At 45.2% G+C, this 21,744-nt stretch overlaps 1 protein-coding gene across 4 annotated transcripts in view; it reads left to right on the top strand.

The window, feature by feature from the left end:
- Window positions 1–21,744, top strand: part of LOC137535962 (DPY30 domain-containing protein 1-like) — a 339,619-nt gene that overhangs the window by 278,704 nt on the left and 39,171 nt on the right. For all 4 annotated transcript variants that reach the window (XM_068257853.1, XM_068257855.1, XM_068257856.1 and 1 more), the window contains exon 4: window positions 20,027–20,134. In XM_068257853.1, the coding sequence (XP_068113954.1) occupies window positions 20,027–20,134 (108 nt within the window). The remainder of the gene's footprint in view (window positions 1–20,026; window positions 20,135–21,744) is intronic.

Below are 21,744 nucleotides of genomic sequence, written 5' to 3'. Positions count from 1 at the left end.
CGAGGTTTCTTAATCAAAACTGCCTCACAAAACAAAAAACGCTCACTGGAAAAATTAGATAGCTTGCAAACCAATCTTACCAACCTGAGACGCATGCATCAGCAGGCCCCCTCCCTATACTTACTTAAACAAATACGCGACACACGTCAGCAACTAGACATTATACTAGCAAAATCAACCGAACGTATGCTTAGATTCACTAAAGCAAGCTATTATAGGTTCGCCAACAAACCAGACTCCTGGCTGGCCGCAAGGCTTCGAAGGCAGCAAAAACTAAATTCTATCAGCCGAATCAGAACACCCAAAGGCCCTATCTCTGTTGACCCGGACGTGATCTATACCCAATTCCATGAATATTATACTAAACTCTACACTAGCCAAGAACATCAGAGACCAATGGACATCCCCGATTTCCTGGCCTCTCTCAATCTCCCCTGTCTCACTTCCACTGCGGTTAAGGAGATCAATCTACCTTTTACTGAAGAGGAAGTAGAAGATGTCATCAAAAAACTAAAATTACATAAAGCACCCGGTCCGGATGGCCTAAGTTCCATCTACTATAAAAAATTTGCTCCGATTCTAACTCCATATTTAACCAGATGCTATAACTATATAAGGTCTAAACCCCTTGTAAACTCAGAATTCCTGGATGCCCACATCACGGTCTGCCCAAAACCTGAAAGAGACCTTCTCAACACAAAGAACTACAGGCCCATTGCCCTTCTCAATCAGGACTATAAAATCCTAACTAGCATTTTGGCTAAGCGTATAAATAAAGTCCTCCCTTATCTAGTGGATAAGGACCAAGTAGGCTTTGTGCCCTTCCGGCAGGCATCGGACAATGTCCGTAAAACAATAGGGATACTTCAGCATGCAAGCCACTCGGGCCAACAGGTAGTGTCACTGGCCTTGGACATTGAAAAGGCCTTTGACACTATCTCCTGGACATATATGACAAACGTCTTGAACCGAGTGGGCCTTCATGGACCCTTCATCCATATCATTAAACAATTATATTCAACCCCCAAAGCATACCTTAAACTGCCAAGCTCCAAGATGAACCCAATTCTGGTTCGAAGAGGGACTCGCCAAGGTTGCCCCCTCTCACCGGCAATCTTTGCGCTTGTAATGGAACCATTGGCAGCTGCAATCAGGGCAAACCCTAACATCCAAGGATATAAAATAGGTGAGAGGGATTATAAACTAAGTATGTTTGCGGATGATGTCCTCCTGACACTTACAAACCCTGTGATCTCTATTCCAAATCTCTTATTGGAACTTAAAAATTTTGAAAAGCTGTCAGGCCTCAAACTAAACCTAGACAAATCGGAAGCCATGTTCACTAATTTTCCACAAGGGATGGGAGCATACATATCTAACATCTTTCAACTCAAACACCAGCCACATTATCTAAAATATCTGGGGATAAATATAACTAATGACCCCTCCCAACTCTATCATTGGAACTATAGGCCACTGTTTAAAACACTGCACTCTCTTATATTATCTTGGATGAACTATCCTATATCCTGGGCTGGTCGCATTACGGCCATAAAGATGACCCTTCTCCCTAAATTGCTATACTATTTCCGCACCCTTCCAGTGTTCGTGTCTAAAAAAGCATTGGAACCCCTTCAAAAATTGATTTTCGCCTTCATATGGTCCCAAAAGAAACCCAGAATCCAGCGCAGAATTATGCTACTACATAAAGCTGAGGGTGGGCTATCAGTACCCAATCTGCACAAATACTATCTTGCTGCCCAACTGGCCTTCATTCCTATGCTCTACGCAGACATCCACACCCCTAGATGGGTAACTTTAGAGAATAGTTTACTTCACCCCTTAAACTGGAAGGGTATTTTATGGGCACAATCACAACACTGTGGTGCAATTAAATCTTCATCTCCACTCACTTACCATTCGCTCCTCCTATGGAGAAAAACACGCTACAAATATAAATTGCAGTCACAACCGTCAAAGCTAGTGGAGTTATTGGGTAATCCTGATTTCCAGGCAGGTCTGGACCTTAAGTCCTTCAAGTGGTGGTCCCTGAATAATCACACAGGCCTCAGGCACCTCCTCTATCAAGGAAAGCTATGCACAAAACAAACTTTGATAGAACACCTTGACATACCAGTTCATGAGAGCTTTAGGCTGCACCAAATTCAGCACTATATACTGTCTATGGCCAAAATAGGCCAAGAACTTAGAAGCACCTCTCTCGAGACCCTCTGCCTAACTGATCCACTACGCAAAGGTACACTGTCCTTACTATACTCCGTGTTGAATGCTGGCCCATCAGACACGAAACTTCAGTACCAGCTTAGCTGGGAAGATGACCTGAATACCAGCTTAGACAATAGCCAATGGTTGCAATGCTTCGATACACTCTCTAGAGGAAGTTTATGTGTGGTGCACATGGAAACCTCGTTACGTGTTCTACACAGATCCTATTTGGTACCTGAGCGGCTTCACCAGATATATCAAAATAAATCAAAGTTATGTTTTAGAGGCTGTTTGGTGTCGGGTTCAATGTGTCACACTTGGTGGTCCTGTCCAGTGGTGGCTGCACTATGGAATAAAGTTATAAGCAAAATTAACTCAACCCTCTCCACTCAACTAGCATTAGACCCTGCTATTTGCCTCCTGGGAATGCATCCTGATGAAATTCCGTATGCTCAGCATAAGCTTATCCAACACATTATGAACACTGTTAAAACTTACATTGCATCCCAATGGCAGCAAAATACTTTGAACTTTAGCTGCGTTCTTAGTCGCATCCATACTACAATGATAAACGAAAAAATTAAAGCCAACTTGCTGGACAGGACCCACCAGTTTGATAGGGTCTGGACACCCTGGATTCAGGCTACTTCCTCTGCTGATGCCCTTGACTTATTAGATTCCTTTTAGAAGCGGGTGAAAAAGCGGGCCTCTTTCTTATGGTACCTACAGTACTATACTATTCTTTAAACTTAGTTATCTTTGGGGCACACTCCTCGGTTCGGCATAGGTGTTTTGTTTGTTTGTTTGTTTAATTTTTAGTTTTCTAGTTCATAATATGCGAAATATGTTCTAGCAATATCACAGCCTATTCCTAGCTTGATTTTGTTAAGAAATGGTCTGATAAATTGATAACTTACCACCCTGTAACCTTGTATCAGCGATTAATATGTAATCAAGAACCAGTTACAAATATCACTGTATGATACCTAATTCTGACTGCTATATGGACTTGAATATACTGTATTGAAATACTCACCTTCTTTATATTTCCTGTGAACAAAAACCTCTTTAAATAAAAACTATTGAAACTAAAAGTTATAGCGTTTACAAACTATGGTGCAAAAAGTGAATTTGCCCATTTTCAAGCATCTATGACTTTTCTGACCCCCTGTCATGTTTCATGAGGGGCTAGAATTCCAGGATAGTATAAATACCCCCCAAATGACCCCATTTTGGAAAGAAGACATCCCAAAGTATTCACTGAGAGGCATAGTGAGTTCATAGAAGATATTATTTTTTGTCACAAGTAAGCGGAAAATGACATTTTGTGACAAAAAAATAAAAAAAAAAAGTTTCCATTTCTTCTAACTTGCGACAAAAAAAAATGAAATCTGCCACGGACTCACCATGCCCCTCTCTGAATACCTTGAAGTGTCTACTTTTCAAAATGGGGTCATTTGTGGGATGTGTTAACTGTCCTGACATTTTGGGGGTGCTAAATTGTAAGCACCCCTGTAAAGCCTAAAGGTGCTCATTGGACTTTGGACCCCTTAGCGCAGTTAGGCTGCAAAAAAGTGCCACACATGTGGTATTGCCGTACTCAGGAGAAGTAGTATAATGTGTTTTGGGGTGTATTTTTACATATACCCATGCTGGGTGGGAGAAATATCTCTGTAAATGACAATTTTTTCATTTTTTTTACACACAATTGTCCATTTACAGAGTTATTTCTCCCACCCAGCATGGGTATGTGTAAAAATACACCACAAAACACATTATACTACTTCTCCCGAGTACGGCGATACCACATGTGTGGCACTTTTTTGCACCCTAACTGCGCTAAAGGGCCCAAAGTCCAATGAGTACCTTTAGGATTTCACAGGTCATTTTGCGACATTTGGTTTCAAGACTACTCCTCACGGTTTAGGGCCCCTAAAATGCCAGGGCAGTATAGGAACCCCACAAATGACCCCATTTTAGAAAGAAGACACCCCAAGGTATTCCATTAGGAGTATGGTGAGTTCATAGAAGATTTTATTTTTTGTCACAAGTTAGCGGAACATGACACTTTGTGGAAAAAAACAATTAAAATCAATTTCCGCTAACTTGTGACAAAAAAATAAAATCTTCTATGAATTCCCCATACTCCTAACTGAATACCTTGGGGTGTCTTCTTTCTAAAATGGGGTCATTTGTGGGGATCCTATACTGCCCTGGCATTTTAGGGGCCCTAAACCGTGAGGAGTAGTCTGGAAATCAAATTCCGCAAAATGACCTGTGAAATCCTAAAGGTACTCATTGGACTTTGGGCCCTTTAGCGCAGTTAGGGTGCAAAAAAGTGCCACACATGTGGTATTGCCGTACTCGGGAGAAGTAGTATAATGTGTTTTGGGGTGTATTTTTACACATACCCATGCTGGGTGGGAGAAATAACTCTGTAAATGGACAATCGTGTGTAAAAAAATCAAAAGATTGTCATTTACAGAGGTATTTCTCCCACCCAGCATGGGTATGTGTAAAAATACACCACAAAACACATTATACTACTTCTCCCGAGTACGGCAATACCACATGTGTGGCACTTTTTTGCACCCTAACTGCGCTAAAGGGCCCAAAGTCCAATGAGTACCTTTAGGATTTCACAGGTCATTTTGCGGAATTTGATTTTCAGACTACTCCTCACGGTTTAGGGCCCCTAAAATGCCAGGGCAGTATAGGAACCCCACAAATGACCCCATTTTAGAAAGAAGACACCCCAAGGTATTCCGTTAGGAGTATGGTGAGTTCATAGAAGATTTTATTTTTTGTCACAAGTTAGCGGAACATGACACTTTGTGGGAAAAAACAATTAAAATCAATTTCCGCTAACTTGTGACAAAAAAATAAAATCTTCTATGAACTCCCCATACTCCTAACTGAATACCTTGGGGTGTCTTCTTTCTAAAATGGGGTCATTTGTGGGGTTCCTATACTGCCCTGGCATTTTAGGGGCCCTAAACCATGAGGAGTAGTCTGGAAATCAAATTCCGCAAAATGACCTGTGAAATCCTAAAGGTACTCATTGGACTTTGGGCCCTTTAGCGCAGTTAGGGTGCAAAAAAGTGCCACACATGTGGTATTGCCGTACTCGGGAGAAGTAGTATAATGTGTTTTGGGGTGTATTTTTACACATACCCATGCTGGGTGGGAGAAATATCTCTGTAAATGACAATCTTTTGATTTTTTTACACACGATTGTCCATTTACAGAGTTATTTCTCCCACCCAGCATGGGTATGTGTAAAAATACACCCCAAAAAACATTGTACTACTTCTCCCGAGTACGGCGATACCACATGTGTGGCACTTTTTTGCACCCTAACTGGGCTAAAGGGCCCAAAGTCCAATGAGTACCTTTAGGATTTCACAGGTCATTTTGCGGAATTTGATTTCCAGACTACTCCTCATGGTTTAGGGCCCCTAAAATGCCAGGGCAGTATAGGAACCCCACAAATGACCCCATTTTAGAAAGAAGACACCCCAATGTATTCCGTTAGGAGTATGGTGAGTTCATAGAAGATTTTATTTTTTGTCACAAGTTAGCGGAACATGACACTTTGTGGAAAAAAACAATTAAAATCAATTTCCGCTAACTTGTGACAAATAAATAAAATCTTCTATGAACTCACCATACTCCTAACGGAATACCTTGGGGTGTCTTCTTTCTAAAATGAGGTCATTTGTGGGGTTCCTATACTGCCCTGGCATTTTAGGGGCCCTAAACCGTGAGGAGTAGTCTGGAAATCAAATTCCGCAAAATGACCTGTGAAATCCTAAAGGTACTCATTGGACTTTGGGCCCTTTAGCGCAGTTAGGGTGCAAAAAAGTGCCACACATGTGGTATCGCCGTACTCGGGAGAAGTAGTACAATGTGTTTTGGGGTGTATTTTTACACATACCCATGCTGGGTGGGAGAAATAACTCTGTAAATGGACAATTGTGTGTAAAAAAATCAAAAGATTGTCATTTACAGAGGTATTTCTCCCACCCAGCATAGGTATGTGTAAAAATACACCCCAAAACACATTATACTACTTCTCCCGAGTACGGCGATACCACATGTGTGGCACTTTTTTGCACCCTAACTGCGCTAAGGGGCCCAGAGTCCAATGAGTACCTTTAGGCTTTACAGGGGTGCTCAAAATTTAGCACCCCGCCCACTTGCCAGGACAGTTAACAAACCCCACAAATGACCCCATTTTGGAAAGAATACACGCTAAGGTATTCCATGAGGGCCATGGTGAGTTCATAGAAAATTTTATTTTTTGTCACAAGTTAGCGGAAAATGACATTTTGTGAAAAAAAAACAAAAACACAAAACCACAATTTCTGCTAACTTGTGACAAAAAATAAAACATTCTATGAACTCACCATGCACCTCACGGAATACTTTGGGGTGTCCTCTTTCCAAAATGGCATCATTCGTGGGGTCTGTCCTGGCATTTTAGGGTCTCTGCAATCATTACATGTATGGCCAGTATTAGGAGTTTCTGCTATACTCCTTATATTGGGCATAAGGGTAATGCACTGTGGGCTGAAAGGAAAAATGAACGTCAAACAATCAATCAATGTGGATGCCAAAAAATTTTGAAAAAAAAAAAAGAGGAGGAAGGCGTCTGCCAGGACATAGGAGCTGCCGCCCCAAAAATCCAAACCCACCAGCTCGTATGCCCTGGCAAACCTGATTTATCCATTCACACTGATCGATGTGGATGAACAAATCATTGCCAGAGTTCTTTTTTGATACAAAGTGTTTGCCAAAGCATATGAATCCCCAACACCACTCCTCGGCCCATATGCCTCGGCAAACGTATCTTTTTGACTGCGGAGGAGAAATCTCGTCCTGCAGCGCTACATGCACCGACTTGTGTGTAAGCTGACAGACGTGCAATGTTCTGTCAGGATGCACCATCAGTGCTGCAGCTGATTGGTCGGTCTGGATAGAAAAAAAGACAAAACAATACAAAAAGGAGGGGAAGGCGTCTGCCAGGACATAGGAGCTGCCGCCCCAAAAATCCAAACCCACCAGCTCGTATGCCCTGGCAAACCTGATTTATCCATTCACACCGATCGATGTGGATGAACAAATCATTGCCAGAGTTCTTTTTTGATACAAAGTGTTTGCCAAAGCATATGAATCCCCAACACCACTCCTCGGCCCATATGCCTCGGCAAACGTATCTTTTTGACTGCGGAGGAGAAATCTCGTCCTGCAGCGCTGCATGCACCGACTTGTGTGTAAGCTGACAGACGCGCAACGTTCTGTCAGGATGCACCATCAGTACTGCAGCTGGTTAGTCGTTCGCTCGGTCCACCTGGATGGTTATTGGATGGAAAAAGAGAAAAAAAAACCCAAAAAACAAGCAAGCAGCAAAGCAATTACTTCATTAACATTAATAACCTTTGAACTTTTTTAATAAAAAACTTAACATTGCAAACCAAACATTAACTTCTTTGCTTACCTGTTTTTTGTTTTTTTTTAACTTACCTCCCGAGGACAAACCTCTCCTCCCCCATGGAACAATGTGCGAAGTGCAAATCGCACAGAGTTGTGGCGAAATACATTACGCAATTTGTCCCAAGTGAAAGGAGAGGTTTCTGGCAGCCCTGTGTATTAGGGTCTCTGGAAACCCGATGTTTGGTTTCACACTGCATATTGACATATCCGGTGGGTCGAGCCCGCCGCACCGTATCGTCCAAAACAGACCTTCAGGCAATACCACAAGAGCAGTATTCGGCCTAGTAATGAACTGCGTCGCCATAGACTAACATGACTTCCGCGCCGATCGATATTGCCACAGAAGCCACGCAGTAACGTAGGCATGCACTAGCGTTAAGTCAAGCACTTCCGGCGTAGGGGGGGACCGCAAAGTGTGACTTTTGCTAGGCATTTTGCCCTAACGCATCGCAGCAGTGTGAAATAGCACTGAGAGACCCTTGTGTGCCTACCGCTGTGTGTGGAGTTCCCTACTCTCTAATAGTGTACCTGCTCGTGGTACCTCTCAAAACACTCCCCTAGGCATAGGCCAGGCTGGTCAGGACAGGTGGGACAATAAACAGTGGTGTCACGCCTTATTCCAGCCCTGCTGCAGACACGACAGCGTTTTCTTCGGATTCGTTGACCTGGGGTAGTCGGAATTGGATAGGCGTAATGCCTTCCATGCAGCCGGCTAGTTGCATCTTGGGGTTGGGCCACGGCACCTCCTGGATACAGGAGTTCCATCACGATCTGTTTATTAAATTGAATAAACGAGCCAGTTCTCCCAGCCTTACTGTAGAGAACAAAGCTGTTGTAAATTGCCAATTGAATGAGGTAAAAAGACACTTTTTTATACCAGCGTCTTGTTTTTCAGGCAACTAAATAGGGCGCTAACCTCTGGTCATTGAAGTCCACCCCTCCCATGTTAGTATTATACTCGTGGACGACAAGGGGTTTTTCAATGACCTTAGTTCGCCGTTGAATTTCAACTGTCGTGTCTGCGTGAATGGTGGACAGGAAGTAAACCTCCCTCTTGTCCTTCCATTTCACCGCGAGCAGGTCGTCAGCACACAAGGCGGCCCTCTGCCCCCGTTGAAGTTTGGTGGTAATGAGCCGTTGGGGGAAGCCCCGGCGACTAGGCCGCACGGTGCCACAGCATCGGATTTTTTCTATTTTTAAGTGCTGAAAGAGGGCCACACTTGTGTAATAATTGTCCACAAAAAGATGGTACCCCTTCTGGAACAAGGGTGACACCAAGTCCCACACAACCTTTCCACTGCTCCCCAGGTAGTCAGGGCATCCGACCGGCTCCAATTTTGAGTCTTTTCCCTCATAGACCCTAAAATAAGATTTATAGCCTGTGGCCCTTTCACAGAGCTTATACAGTTTCACCCCATACCGGGCGCGCTTGTTTGGGATGTACTGTTTGATGCGAAGGCGCCCGGTAAAGCGTATGAGGGACTCGTCTACGCAGATGTCCTGGTCAGGGGTATAAGCATCTGCAAATCTGGATGACAGGTGGTCTATGAGGGGTCGAATTTTGTGGAGCCGGTCAAAAGCAGGGTGGTCACTTCGATGACAGGTTTCGTTGTCATTGAAGTGCAGGAAGCGCAGGATGTTCTCAAATCGTGTCCTGGACATGGCAGCAGAGTACAGGGGAACATGATGTGCTGGGTCCGTAGACCAATAAGACCGCAACACATTCTGCTTTACTAGTCCCGTGTGAAGGAGAAGGCCCAAAAAAATTTTCATTTCGGAAACTTGGACTGGTTTCCACCGAAAAGGCTGGGCAAGGTACTTTTCCGGATTGGCGGTTATATATTGTGTGGCCTTACGGTTGGTCTCTGCCACAATTAAGTCCAAGAGATCCTGGGTGAAGAACAGATAGAAAAAGTCTAGGGCCGATCCTAGATTATCTGTCTCCACCTGGACTCCAGACTGGGCGGTGAAAGGGGGAAGTACGGGTGCGGCGGAATCAGGGGATTGCCAATTTGGGTTTGCCAGCACCTCTGGTAAATTAGGGGTAGTACGGGCCCGTCTTCTTGGTGGCTGCGACTGGGATCTTACTGCACGTGCCACCGAACCAGTTTCAACTTCCATGCTGGTGCTCGCCACTTCACCAGGGTCTACGGAAGTACTGGTGCTAGGTCCAGGAGATGTTGTGCTGCTGGTGCCTGCCCCACCATGAAATCTCAGACCACCACGAACACCACTCTGCTGCCCTTGAGGCTGATCCTGCGCCACCTGCGGTCCAACAACATGGGGTGTGGTACGCCTGGCTTTAGCCGGGACCTCAACCTCGTCATCACTATCGGTCAGTGAGCCACTGCTCAATTCAGGTTCAAACTCTGACCCGGAAGATTCGTCGAATGAGGCGTCCCAATCGTCCTCATCCGACTGGGCCATGTACCTGAGAACCTCATCATCGGAATACCCCTTTCTTGCCATGGTGGGCTGCTAAATTTAGGGGGTATTCCTCTGAGACTACGCAGAAAAAAGAGCACCTACCTAGCAAAAGGGAGTATTTGAGAGGTAGAAAGCTGTGCTCACTGAGTTTTGATAAAAAAAAAAATCAAAACTGAGGTTTACAGGGCCACAGCTATTGTACAGTGTTTTTTGCAGTGATCAGAAAAAAAATTCTGTCACTGCGGTGGGGCGGGCTGAACGCAAGTGCAGGCGAACGATCAGGCCTGATCGGGCAAACACTGCGTTTTTTTTTGTGGATCCTAGTGACCCTAATAGATCTGACTGCGATCAGTAATGATCACTTACAGATACTATATAGTACCAATGTTGATTAGCGACAGTGATGACGCTAATTAGTGACTGTGGTGCAGTGGGCTGAGCACTAACTGACACTTACAAAGGGGCCTAGCTAACTGGCCTAACTGCTAACACTAGTGATACTAAAAAAGTGACAGTTTTCACTTTTTTTAGATCACTTGGATAGTGACAGGGGGGTGGTGGCGAGTGGGGAATCGGAGGCAATCAGAAACAATCACAGGACAATCAAAGGCAATCACAGGGCAATCGCAGGCCAATCACAGGGCACTCAATTCCCGGGACAATCAAAGTCAATCACAGGGCAATCAAACCAATCACGACACAATCAAAGCCGATCACAGGCCAATCAAAGCAAATCACAGGCCAATCACAGGCCAATCACAGGGCAATCAAACCAATCACGACACAATCAAAGCCGATCACAGGCCAATCACAGGGCAATCACAGGGCAATCAAAGCCGATCACGGGACAATCAAAGCCGATCACGGGACAATCAAAGCCGATCACGGGACAATCAAAGACGATCACAGGCCAATCAAAGGGCAATCACAGGGCAATCACGGGACAATCAAAAAAAATCACGGGACAATCAAATACAATTACAGCACAATAAAATTGAATGACAGCACAATGAAATTGAATGTCAGCACAATCAAATACAATTGCAGCACAATCAAATACAATGCACTGGGAAGGTGATTGGGGGGGGGGGGGGGGGGGGGCTGAGGGCGATCTAAGGGTGTGGGGGGTTGATTAGGTGCCCGCACGGGGCAGACTGGGTCCTGATCTGGTGGGTGGCAGACACAGGGGGTGACGATAGGAGATCAGTGAGGGATTACAGGGGAGAATAGATGTAAACAATGCACTGGGGAGGTTATCAGGAGGGGGGGGTCTGAGGGCAATCTGAGGGTCTGGGTGGGTGATCAGGTGCCCCCAAGGGACAGTTTAGGGTCTGCGCTGATGGGTGGTGGTGACAAGGGGTGATAGACAGGTGATAGATGGGTGATAGACAGGTGATCAGTGGGTAAGACAGCTATATAGCTGTATACAGCATACATGGGGGTGGTCTGGGAGGGGGGTCTGGGGGGGATCTGAGGGTAGGGGGGGTGATCAGGGGACCCTAGGAGGCAGTTAGGGACCTAACCTAGGGGATAGCGTCCCTAGATAGTGACAGGGAGTGATTGATGGGTTTTTAGGTGGGTGGTGGGGTGCAGATGCTGGTGTGCTGGGGTGGTCAGGGGGGTTCTGAGGGCTGGGGTGGGCGATCGGGGGGTCTGTGTGGGTGAAAATGTGTTGTGTTACACTTAGCTGCAAGGCTGCCGTCCTCTCTGATGGTCGCACGACGAGTGACCATCAGCGGAGGAGGCAGCCAGTATAATACACTTTGTTACAATAACAAAGTGTATTATACTCCTCTGATTGGCCGGATCGCCGCATTTGAAACCCGCCGGCGCTGCTAATTGGCCGGCGGGTTTCCGTGCAGAGTGGGCGGAGCCTATTGCCGGCGGCGATCGCGTCATTGATGACGCGATCGCCGCACAGCCACCGCTGATGCCGCCCCCCGCCGATGGGCGTATTGCGGTCGTTTGGGCCCGGACTTTGCCGCCGCCCATCGGCTGGGGGCGGTCGTTAAGTGGTTAATATTGAATTCAATACAGGTTATTGTATTGAAACAAATACAAAAAAAAATAGTTTGCTGCCAGATGTTGATGACACTGCATGACCCTGGCGTCATCAACGGTGCATGACCCTGGCATCATCAACACTGATTGCCTGGGTACATGTCATCACCAATGGAGAAGCAGGGAGGACACTGGGAAAGCTATCGGAGGTACTTGGCCAGGGATCAGCACGCCAATGGTGAGTATAAGCTCCAGTATAGGTTAACCAGCTATAGGTGCTCCAAGTATAGGTAAGCTAGTTATAGTTTCCACAGTATGGGTAAGCCAGCTATAGGTTCCACAATATAGGTAAGCCAGCTATAGGTTGCACAGTATAGGTGAGCCAGGTATGATTGGCCCCAGTATAGGTAAGGCAGCTATAGGTGCCACAGTAAAGGTAATCCAGCTATAGGTTCCACAGTATAGGTAAGCCAGCTTTAGGTTCCCCATTATAGGTGAGCCAAGTATGAGTGGCCCCAGTATAGGTAAGGCAGCTATAGGTGCCACAGTATAGGTAATCCAGCTATAGGTCCTACAATATAGGTAAGCCAGCTATAGGTTCCACAGTCTACACAGGTATGAGTGTCCCCAGTAAAAGTAAGGCAGCTATAGGTGCTACTTACCATTAGCTATTTTTCACCTCCCTCTTGATCGTAACTCCCTCCTTCTGTCTGATACCCCCTCCCTCCCTCCCTCCGTGCCTTCCGATCCCCCCTCCCTCCCTGGCGATCCCAAAGTGGTGCTGTGAGATGAGCAGGCGGTTATTACTCACCAAAGCTCTCTCTCGCGTTGATCGTCCATTCTCCTCCGCAGCTCCGGGCTACTGTTTACAGTACCAGGGACGCGGCTTGTTAGAAAAGCTAGAAAACTCATCAGCTTGAAAACTTCCTCACAGCATAGACGAGCCTTACTTGTCCATACCGCTTTCAGCAACTTTTAGCTGGACGAGTCAGATTTGTCATTACCGCTAGGGAGGTTAAGCAATGCTATTTGCCTGGCTACCCCACTGATTCCATTAGTCCACCAATGCATGACCTACAGTTGTGTTCAGAATTATTCAACCCCACTAAAATTGAGTGTTTTGGCCAGTTTGACATTGATTTTGATCATTTCAGTCATCTTGTTTACAATTAAATCAGAGGCACTTGTAAGTCAGACAAATATAACATAACAATTATAATAAAATAACCACAAATGTTTTTTCTGTGCTCATATCATTATCAGTTTTATTCAACCCCCAAGTGACATTCATTCTTAGTACTTAGTACAACATTCTTTTCCATTTATAACAGCTTTTAAATGTGAAGCATAGCTTGACACAAGTGTCTTGCAGCGATCTACGGGTGTCTTAGCCCATTCTTCATAGGCAAAAGCCTCCAGTTCAGTCACAGTCTTAGGCTTGCACGCTGCAACTGCTTTCTTTAGGTCCCACTAGAGGTTCTCAATCGGATTTAAGTCTGGGGACTGCGATGGCCACTGCAAAATGTTCCAGCCTTTAATCTGCAACCATGCTCTAGTGGACTTGGAGGTATGCTTGGGATCATTGTCCTGTTGAAAGGTCCAATGTCTCCCAAGCCTCAGGTTTGTGACGGACTGCATCACATTTTCATCCAATATCTCCTGCTACTGAAGAGAATTCATGGTACCTTTCACACGCTGAAGCTTCCCTGTACCTGCAGAAGCAAAACAGCCCCAAAGCATGATTGCCCCCCCCCCCCCCGCCACGCTTCACAGTAGGCAAGGCGTTCTTTTCTTCATAGGCCTTGTTCTTCCTCTCCAAATATAGCTTTGACCCATGGGCCCAAACAATTCTAATTTTATTTCATCAGTCCACAGGACACTATCCTAAAACTTTTGTGGTAGTTTTCTGTGGACGGATGGAACAAAATTAAAACTGTTTGGGCCCGTGGATCAACGCTATGTTTGGAGGAGGAAGAACAAGGCCTATGAAGAAAAGAACACCTTGCCTACTGTGAAGCATGGTGGGGGGTCAATCATGCTTTGGGGCTGTTTTGCTTCTGCAGGTACAGGGAACAGTGTTGCCAACCGCCCGTAAATTTATGGGCAGCCCGTAATTTTTGATACAAATTAAGCTGCCCGTGAATTCCGTAAGGAATTCAGTAGCGTCCGTAAAAGGGCGGCCGCCCGCTCTGTTGCAGGAGGACAGCAGCGCAGTGGAGGGAGAGCTGTGGGCAGCGGTGGAGAAGGGGGGCAATCTCCCCCCCTTCTCTCACCTTAGTGCTCTCCCTCCCTCGCTGACTGTCCCCCTCCTGATCTAAGTGACGAGTGGCTGGCAGTGGCGTTTGGCAGCGGGCGGGACTTACCTTCCGTCTCGCTCCTGCGCCGGAAGTTCTGCTGCTCTGGTCTGGACCAGACCAGAGTAGCGGCAAATCATCCCGCGCCGGCGACGAGAGAAGACGCAGGTAAGTTCCGCTCACTGCCGCCTGCCACTGCCAGCCACTCAGTCACTTAGTTCAGGAGGGGAGAGCGAGCTGCTCCCCTCCTGCTTTGGGGGGTCACCTGGCTACCCATGGGCACATATACATCTGGCTACATCTACTGGGCACATATACATCTGGCTACATATACTGAGGACACTGGCTGTTTGCCATTATGTGCATTTACTGGTGAAAAGCTGTCTCTTATGTGCATTTACTGGTGAAAAGCTGTCTCTAATGTGCATTTACTGGTGAAAAGCTGTCTCTTATTATGTGCATTTACTGGTGAAAAGCTGTCTCTTATTATGTGCATTTACTGGTGAAATGCTGTCTCTTATTATGTGCATTTACTGGTGAAAAGCTGTCTCTTATTATGTGCATTTACTGGTGAAAAGCTGTCTCTTATTATGTGCATTTACTGGTGAAAAGCTGTCTCTCATTACGTGCATTTACTGGTGAAAAGCTGTCTCTCATTACGTACATTTACTGGTGAAAAGCTGTCTCTCATTACGTGCATTCACTGGTGAAAAGCTGTCTGTCATTACGTGCATTTACTGGTGAAAGGCGGTCTCTTATGTGCATTTACTGGTGAAAAGCTGTCTGTCATTACGTGCATTTACTGGTGAAAGGCTGTCTCTTATGTGCATTTACTGGTGAAACGCTGTCTCTCATTATGTGCATTTACTTGCCATGCCTACTTTAGTCGCCGCAAATTTCCTCGAACATGTTGCCCCCTACCCATTTGACTGCCCCTTCATATGTGCCAGTCTAGAACCGGCCCTGTACCCCTGCCTACATATACTGGGCACATATACCCCTGGCTACCTGTTCTGGGGACATCTCTCCCCCTGGCTACCTGTTCTGGGGACATCTATACCCCTGGCCACCTATTCTGGGGACACCTATAGACCTGGGGCTACCTATTTTTGGGGAACCACTGCTGTCAGATTAACTGTATTTTGGGGAACTGCTGCCAGATTATGTGTATGTTGGGGGAATCGCTGCTGCCAGATTACATCTATTTTTTGGGAACCACTGCCATATTATCTGTATTTTGGAAGAACCTCTGCCAGATTACGTGAATTTTTGGTTGAAATGCTGTAAGATTACATGTATTTTGGGGGAAGGGGGGGGAACACTATGGCAGAGCTCAAACTTCCCTGGCAGACCTTTCACAGCAATATTAAAATCATGTATATTTGGCCCCACCCCTGACCACGCCCACATTCTGTTGCGTCGCCATGCCCATTTTTTCGGCGCCCCGCTACCACGGCGCAGGGGGCTTTGTCAGTTCAAAAAATCTTTTGTCAGTAAATTTTTAGGTATTTGTCAGTAAAAAATAACGTGAAAGGTTGGCAACACTGACAGGGAAGCTTCAGCGTGTGCAAGGTACCATGAATTCTCTTCAGTACCAGGAGATATTGGATGAAAATGTGATGCAGTCTGTCACAAACCTGAGGCTTGGGAGACGTTGGACGGAGCTAGTAAGAAAGGGCGCACAGGGAAAGTGGACAAAAAGGGTAATGCAAAATATCGGCTATTCGGCGCCCGACAGGAAAAAAGGGCGCCTGAGAAATAGCGGTTACAGGGATCGTGTTAACAAAAGTTTTCGTTTACAAAATAAGGTTTATAACAAATATCGTTTACAAGTTCATTTTGAGTTTGTGTTATACTTATTTTTTCGTTTTTAAATTTCGCTTATATCAGTTTTTACTTAGTTTTTAGTTTTTAAATTTCGCTTAAAATTTCGCTTACAAAAGTATAACAACAAAATTTTCGTTTACACTTCTTTGATCATTTAAAATTTTGTTTTCATATGTATAATGCTTAAATACCGTTTTCAACCTTATAGTATTAGAAATACATCGCTTTTGGTATTAACTTTGTTTTTACACTGTTATTTCTAATGCGTACATGATTGTAAGGCTATCTATTGTATTGTATATATTTATATATACTTTTCTCTATTTATAATATTAATTTATATGTGATTTTAAGGCTATTTTTAGGCTATTTATTCTATTACAAATATATAAATTATTTTATTCATGTTATTTGTAGAGAAGTATTTTAAGGATTAAATATATTATTGTTTATATGTGTTTAGGGTGTTTGTGCGGTGGGGATGGTTAGGTTTAGGCATTACCAGGGGGGTCTAGGGGTTAGGGATAGGTACAGGGAGGGTTAAGTATAGTTACAGTATAATATACGCAACCAGGGGGTGGTTAGGGTTAGGCACCACTAGGGGGGTGCTTAGGTTTAGGCATCACTAGGGGGGTTCTTAGGTTTAGGCACCACCAGGGGGGTCCTTGGCTCCAACTCCCTATTTGACCCCCTACAATCAGGATTTTGGCAGGATTTTAGCATTTGATACAGTCGATCATTCCCTGCTTCTACAATCCCTGCAATCCGTGGGTATCCAAGACCTTGCCCTAGCATGGTTCTCCTACTACCTCTCAAATCGCTCCTTTAAGACCTCCTTCAATGATTCCTCCTCAACCTCCACCCCCCTTTCAGTTGGGGTCCCCCAAGGCTCTGTTCTTGGCCCCCTGCTGTTCTCAATTTACACCGCCTCCATTGGTAAACTTATCGCCTCTCTAGCCTTCAACTATTACCTACAGTGGGTTGCAAAAGTATTCGGCCCCCTTGAAGTTTTCCACATTTTGTCATATTACTGCCGCAAACATGAATCAATTTTATTGGAATTCCACATGAAAGACCAACACAAAGTGGTGTACACATGAGAAGTGGAACGAAAATCATACATGATTCCAAACATTTTTTACAAATAAATAACTGCAAAGTGGGGTGTGCGTAATTATTCGGCCCCCTGAGTCAATACTTTGTAGAACCATCTTTTGCTGCAATTACAGCTGCCAGTCTTTTAGGGTATGTCTCTACCAGCTTTGCACATCTAGAGACTGAAATCCTTGCCCAGTCTTCTTTGCAAAACAGCTCCAGCTCAGTCAGATTAGATGGACAGCGTTTGTGAACAGCAGTTTTCAGATCTTGCCACAGATTCTCGATTGTATTTAGATCTGGACTTTGACTGGGCCATTCTAACACATAGATATGTTTTGTTTTAAACCATTCCATTGTTGCCCTGGCTTTATGTTTAGGGTCATTGTCCTGCTGGAAGGTGAACCTCTGCCCCAGTATCAAGTCTTTTGCAGTTTCCAAGAGGTTTTCTTCCAAGTTTGCCCTGTATTTGGCTCCATCCATCTTCCCATCAACTCTGACCAGCTTCCCTGTCCCTGCTGAAGAGATGCACCCCCCGAGCATGATGCTGCCACCACCATATTTGACAGTGGGGATGGTGTGTTCAGAGTGATGTGCAGTGTTAGTTTTCTGCCACACATAGCGTTTTGCATTTTGGCCAAAAAGTTCCATTTTGGTCTCATCTGACCAGAGCACCTTCTTCCACATGGTTGCTGTGTCCCCCACATGGCTTGTGGCAAACTGCAAACGGGACTTCTTATGATTTCTGTTTATAATGCCTTTCTTCTTGCCACTCTTCCATAAAGGCCAACTTTGTACAGTGCATGATTAATAGTTGTCCTATGGACAGAGTCTCCCACCTGAGCTTTAGATCTCTGCAGCTCGTCCAGAGTCACCATGGGCCTCTTGACTGCATTTCTGATCAGCGCTTTCCTTGTTCGGCCTGTGAGATTAGGTGGATGGCCTTGTCTTAGTAGGTTTACAGTTGTGCCATACTCCTTCCATTTCTGAATGATCGCTTGAACAGTGCTCCGTGGGATGTTCAAGGCTTTGGAAATCTTTTTGTAGCCTAAGCCTGCTTTAAATTTCTCAATAACTTGATCCCTGACCTGTCTTGTGTGTTCTTTGGACTTCACGGTGTTGTTGCTCCCAATATTCTCTTAGACAACCTCTGAGGCCCTCACAGAGCAGCTGTATTTAAACTGACATTAGATAACACACAGGTTCACTCTATTTAGTCATTAGCACTCATCAGGCAATGTCTATAGGCAACTGACTGCACTCAGATCAAAGGGGGCCGAATAATTATGCACACACCACTTTGCAGTTATTGATTTGTAAAAAATGTTTGCAATGATGTATGATTTTCGTTCCACTTCTCATGTGTACACCACTTTGTATTGGTGTTTTATGTGGAATTCCAATAAAATTGATTCATGTTTGTGGCAGTAATATGACAAAATGTGGAAAACTTCAAGGGGGCCGAATACTTTTGCAACCCACTGTATATGCAGATGACACCCAGATTTACCTCCATACCATGGACCTCTCCACCACCACCATGGAGAAGGTATCCTCCTACCTCTCAGCTATCTCATCCTGGATGTCTGCTAGGTTCCTAAATTTAAACCTGGATAAGACAGAACTCCTAATCTTCCTGCCCCATGCAGTCTCACCCCCCACAGACATCTATGTCACTGTCAATGGCACAACAATCCACCCAACCACACAAGCCCACTGCCTGGGTGTCACTCTGAACTCAGCCCTCTCCTTTACCATGCACATCCAAACCATTGCTAGGGCCTGCAATTTCCATTTACGCAACATCTACAAGATCCGGCCTCTCCTGACCCCAGACACTGCAAAACTCCTTGTCCATGCCCTCATCATCTCCTGCATGGACTACTGCAACACCCTCCTGTCAGGCCTTCCTCTCCCCCCTACAACTAATCATGAATGCATCAGCCAGACTAATCTACTCCTCCCACTGCCCTGTCTCCATGACTCCTCTATGCAAATCCCTTCACTGGCTTCCAATTCACTTCAGAATCAGCTTCAAGGTCCTATGTTTGGCCTACAAATCCATACACAAGTACTGCCGGACCAACACTTTCAAAAAAGCACTCAAAACTCCCTTCTTCAAGGATGGCTACCCCACCTCAACGCTGCCCTAACTCTCTCTGTCAAGAACATCTTGATGCACCCCTCTCCTTTCATGTCACCAGCCCTCCGTCTAGATTGTAAGCCTTTGGCATGGTAAGCATATTTATTACATTCACAGTTGTATTGCTAAGCCCTTCCTCCTATGCATCTTCTGCGTCTACAGAGAAACGTCAGTCATTATCAGTGCTTTAGGCCAGCAGAGAGATCAGTTGCTTCTTTAGAGCTGTGTGTTTTACACACTGAATCTGGCAGCACTGAGGACACAGGCCACTACAGGCGCTACAGACCTGCTCTGAGTGTAGGTCTTAATGCAAGTATACATAAACAGGATTACATCAGGTCCTAAACCATTTGTTTTATAAGAAAAAGAATGCTAGGTATAATTGTCATATACAGTATATAGAAAGCTAAAAAAAATGTTGGCCTTTAACAAGCTAAGACAGTGTGGAGTTTAATTTAAGTATTTCACTGTGAGTTTATTAGCAGCTACAAGATATGTCATTGATCATGTTTTTCAGAAAAAAGTGCCTGAAGAGCATCCTCATAAGACCATAGCTGAGCTTACTGAGAAATTTGGTGCACCACACCTGCCTACAGTGGAAGAGACAGATGAAAGTCTAGTAACTGTAAGTATGCAGGAGGAAAAATCATATGTTCTGATCAGAGTGGTAATTCTTTTCAAACAAATTACTGATGAGAAGGCCAGTGGCGGACAAAGCCAACAATGGGCCCCAGTGCAAAAATAAATGAAGTGGGCCCCATGTGAGTGGGTGTGGTCATAACATATCATGGTTGGCTCTAAACAATGCCGATAAGATAAAAGTACATGAACCTAGGTCACATTCTCTAGGCACTGTATTAAAGGAGCACACATTTTAAACTTGTATATAACTGGGGTACAAGTTATTTTCACTGTTTTACTTGAATTTCAGAGATAAATAGAAGGAGAAAAGCTTAGACGATAATCAGGCCCTAACTGGTCCAATAGTATTGGCCCTAGAGAGGACATGGGGCCCATGTGCGGCTGCACGGCCTGCACAGGCCTATGTCCGCTTCTGGAGAAGGCTGTATATGGACATGATTGCATCCTATGGCAGCATACCTGTTTGATATGCTTGTTCCAAAAACATTTCCCTTAACTAAACCTGTTGGTGTTTAAGTAAAGAGATGGCCCAATCTTCAGAAAACTGCGAACTACGAACACGAACTTCCAGAAAAGTTTGTGTTTGCGCAAACTGGGACAAACTGCCATAGATTTCAATGGACAGGCACATTTTAAAACATACAGGTACTATTTCTGGCCACAAAAGTGATGGAAAGGTTGTTTCATGGGGTCTAACACCTGGAGGGGGGCATGCCGGAGTGGGATACATGCCAAAAGTCCCTGGAAAAATTACGTATTTGACGCAGAGTAGGGTTATAATCCCTAAAGGGCAGAAATCACATTGCATTCCTAAATTGGAGGCATAAAGTGCTTTAAAACATCTTGCATGTGTATTCATGGATCAGGTAGTGTAAGTAGTGTACTGCTTCACACTGACAGACCAAACTCACTGTTTAATGCACCGCCGCAAACAGCTGTTTGTGTAGTGATGGCCGCACTGGTGCACACGTTGGTGAGATTGCATGCAATGGCGCTTTTCCAGCCCATATGGTCGGGCTGAGGTAGCTCAATGACAAAACAGTCACTGTCCAGTTGATCGAATTTGGTCTGTCCACAATGAAGCAAAGACCTTATTATCTTGCATGTGCCCCCAACACACTCATATAGGTAATTTGCTTCATTGTGATTTGCAAGCCCCTTCACCGCGGCAAGGTAACGGTCATGAAGGGGAATTGACTCATGTACATGCCTTTTGTTTTGTTGTTACAGCCATAGTGCACCCAGAAAAATTAGGCATGTACACATACCCCGTTGGTGGTAGTGTTGGGCGAACAGTGTTCGCCACTGTTCGGGTTCTGCAGAACATCACCCTGTTCGGGTGATGTTCGAGTTCGGCCGAACACCTGATGGTGTTCGGCCAAACCATTCGGCCACATGGCCGAACTAAGAGCGCATGGCCGAACGTTCCCCGAACGTTCGGCTAGCGCTGTGATTGGCCGAACGGGTCACGTGGTTCGGACCCGAACGCGCTCTGATTGGCCGAACTGTCACGTGGTTCGGGTAAATAAATACCCGAACCACGTCATATCTCCAGCCATTTGTCTGTGGGTTTAGCTTTGGGTAGGCAGGCAG

This window comes from Hyperolius riggenbachi, chromosome 10 (assembly GCF_040937935.1).
Source record: "Hyperolius riggenbachi isolate aHypRig1 chromosome 10, aHypRig1.pri, whole genome shotgun sequence".
Taxonomy (NCBI): Eukaryota; Metazoa; Chordata; class Amphibia; order Anura; family Hyperoliidae; genus Hyperolius; species Hyperolius riggenbachi.
The sequence above is the reverse complement of the archived record's forward strand: the minus strand, read 5'-3'. Positions and strand labels throughout refer to the sequence as shown.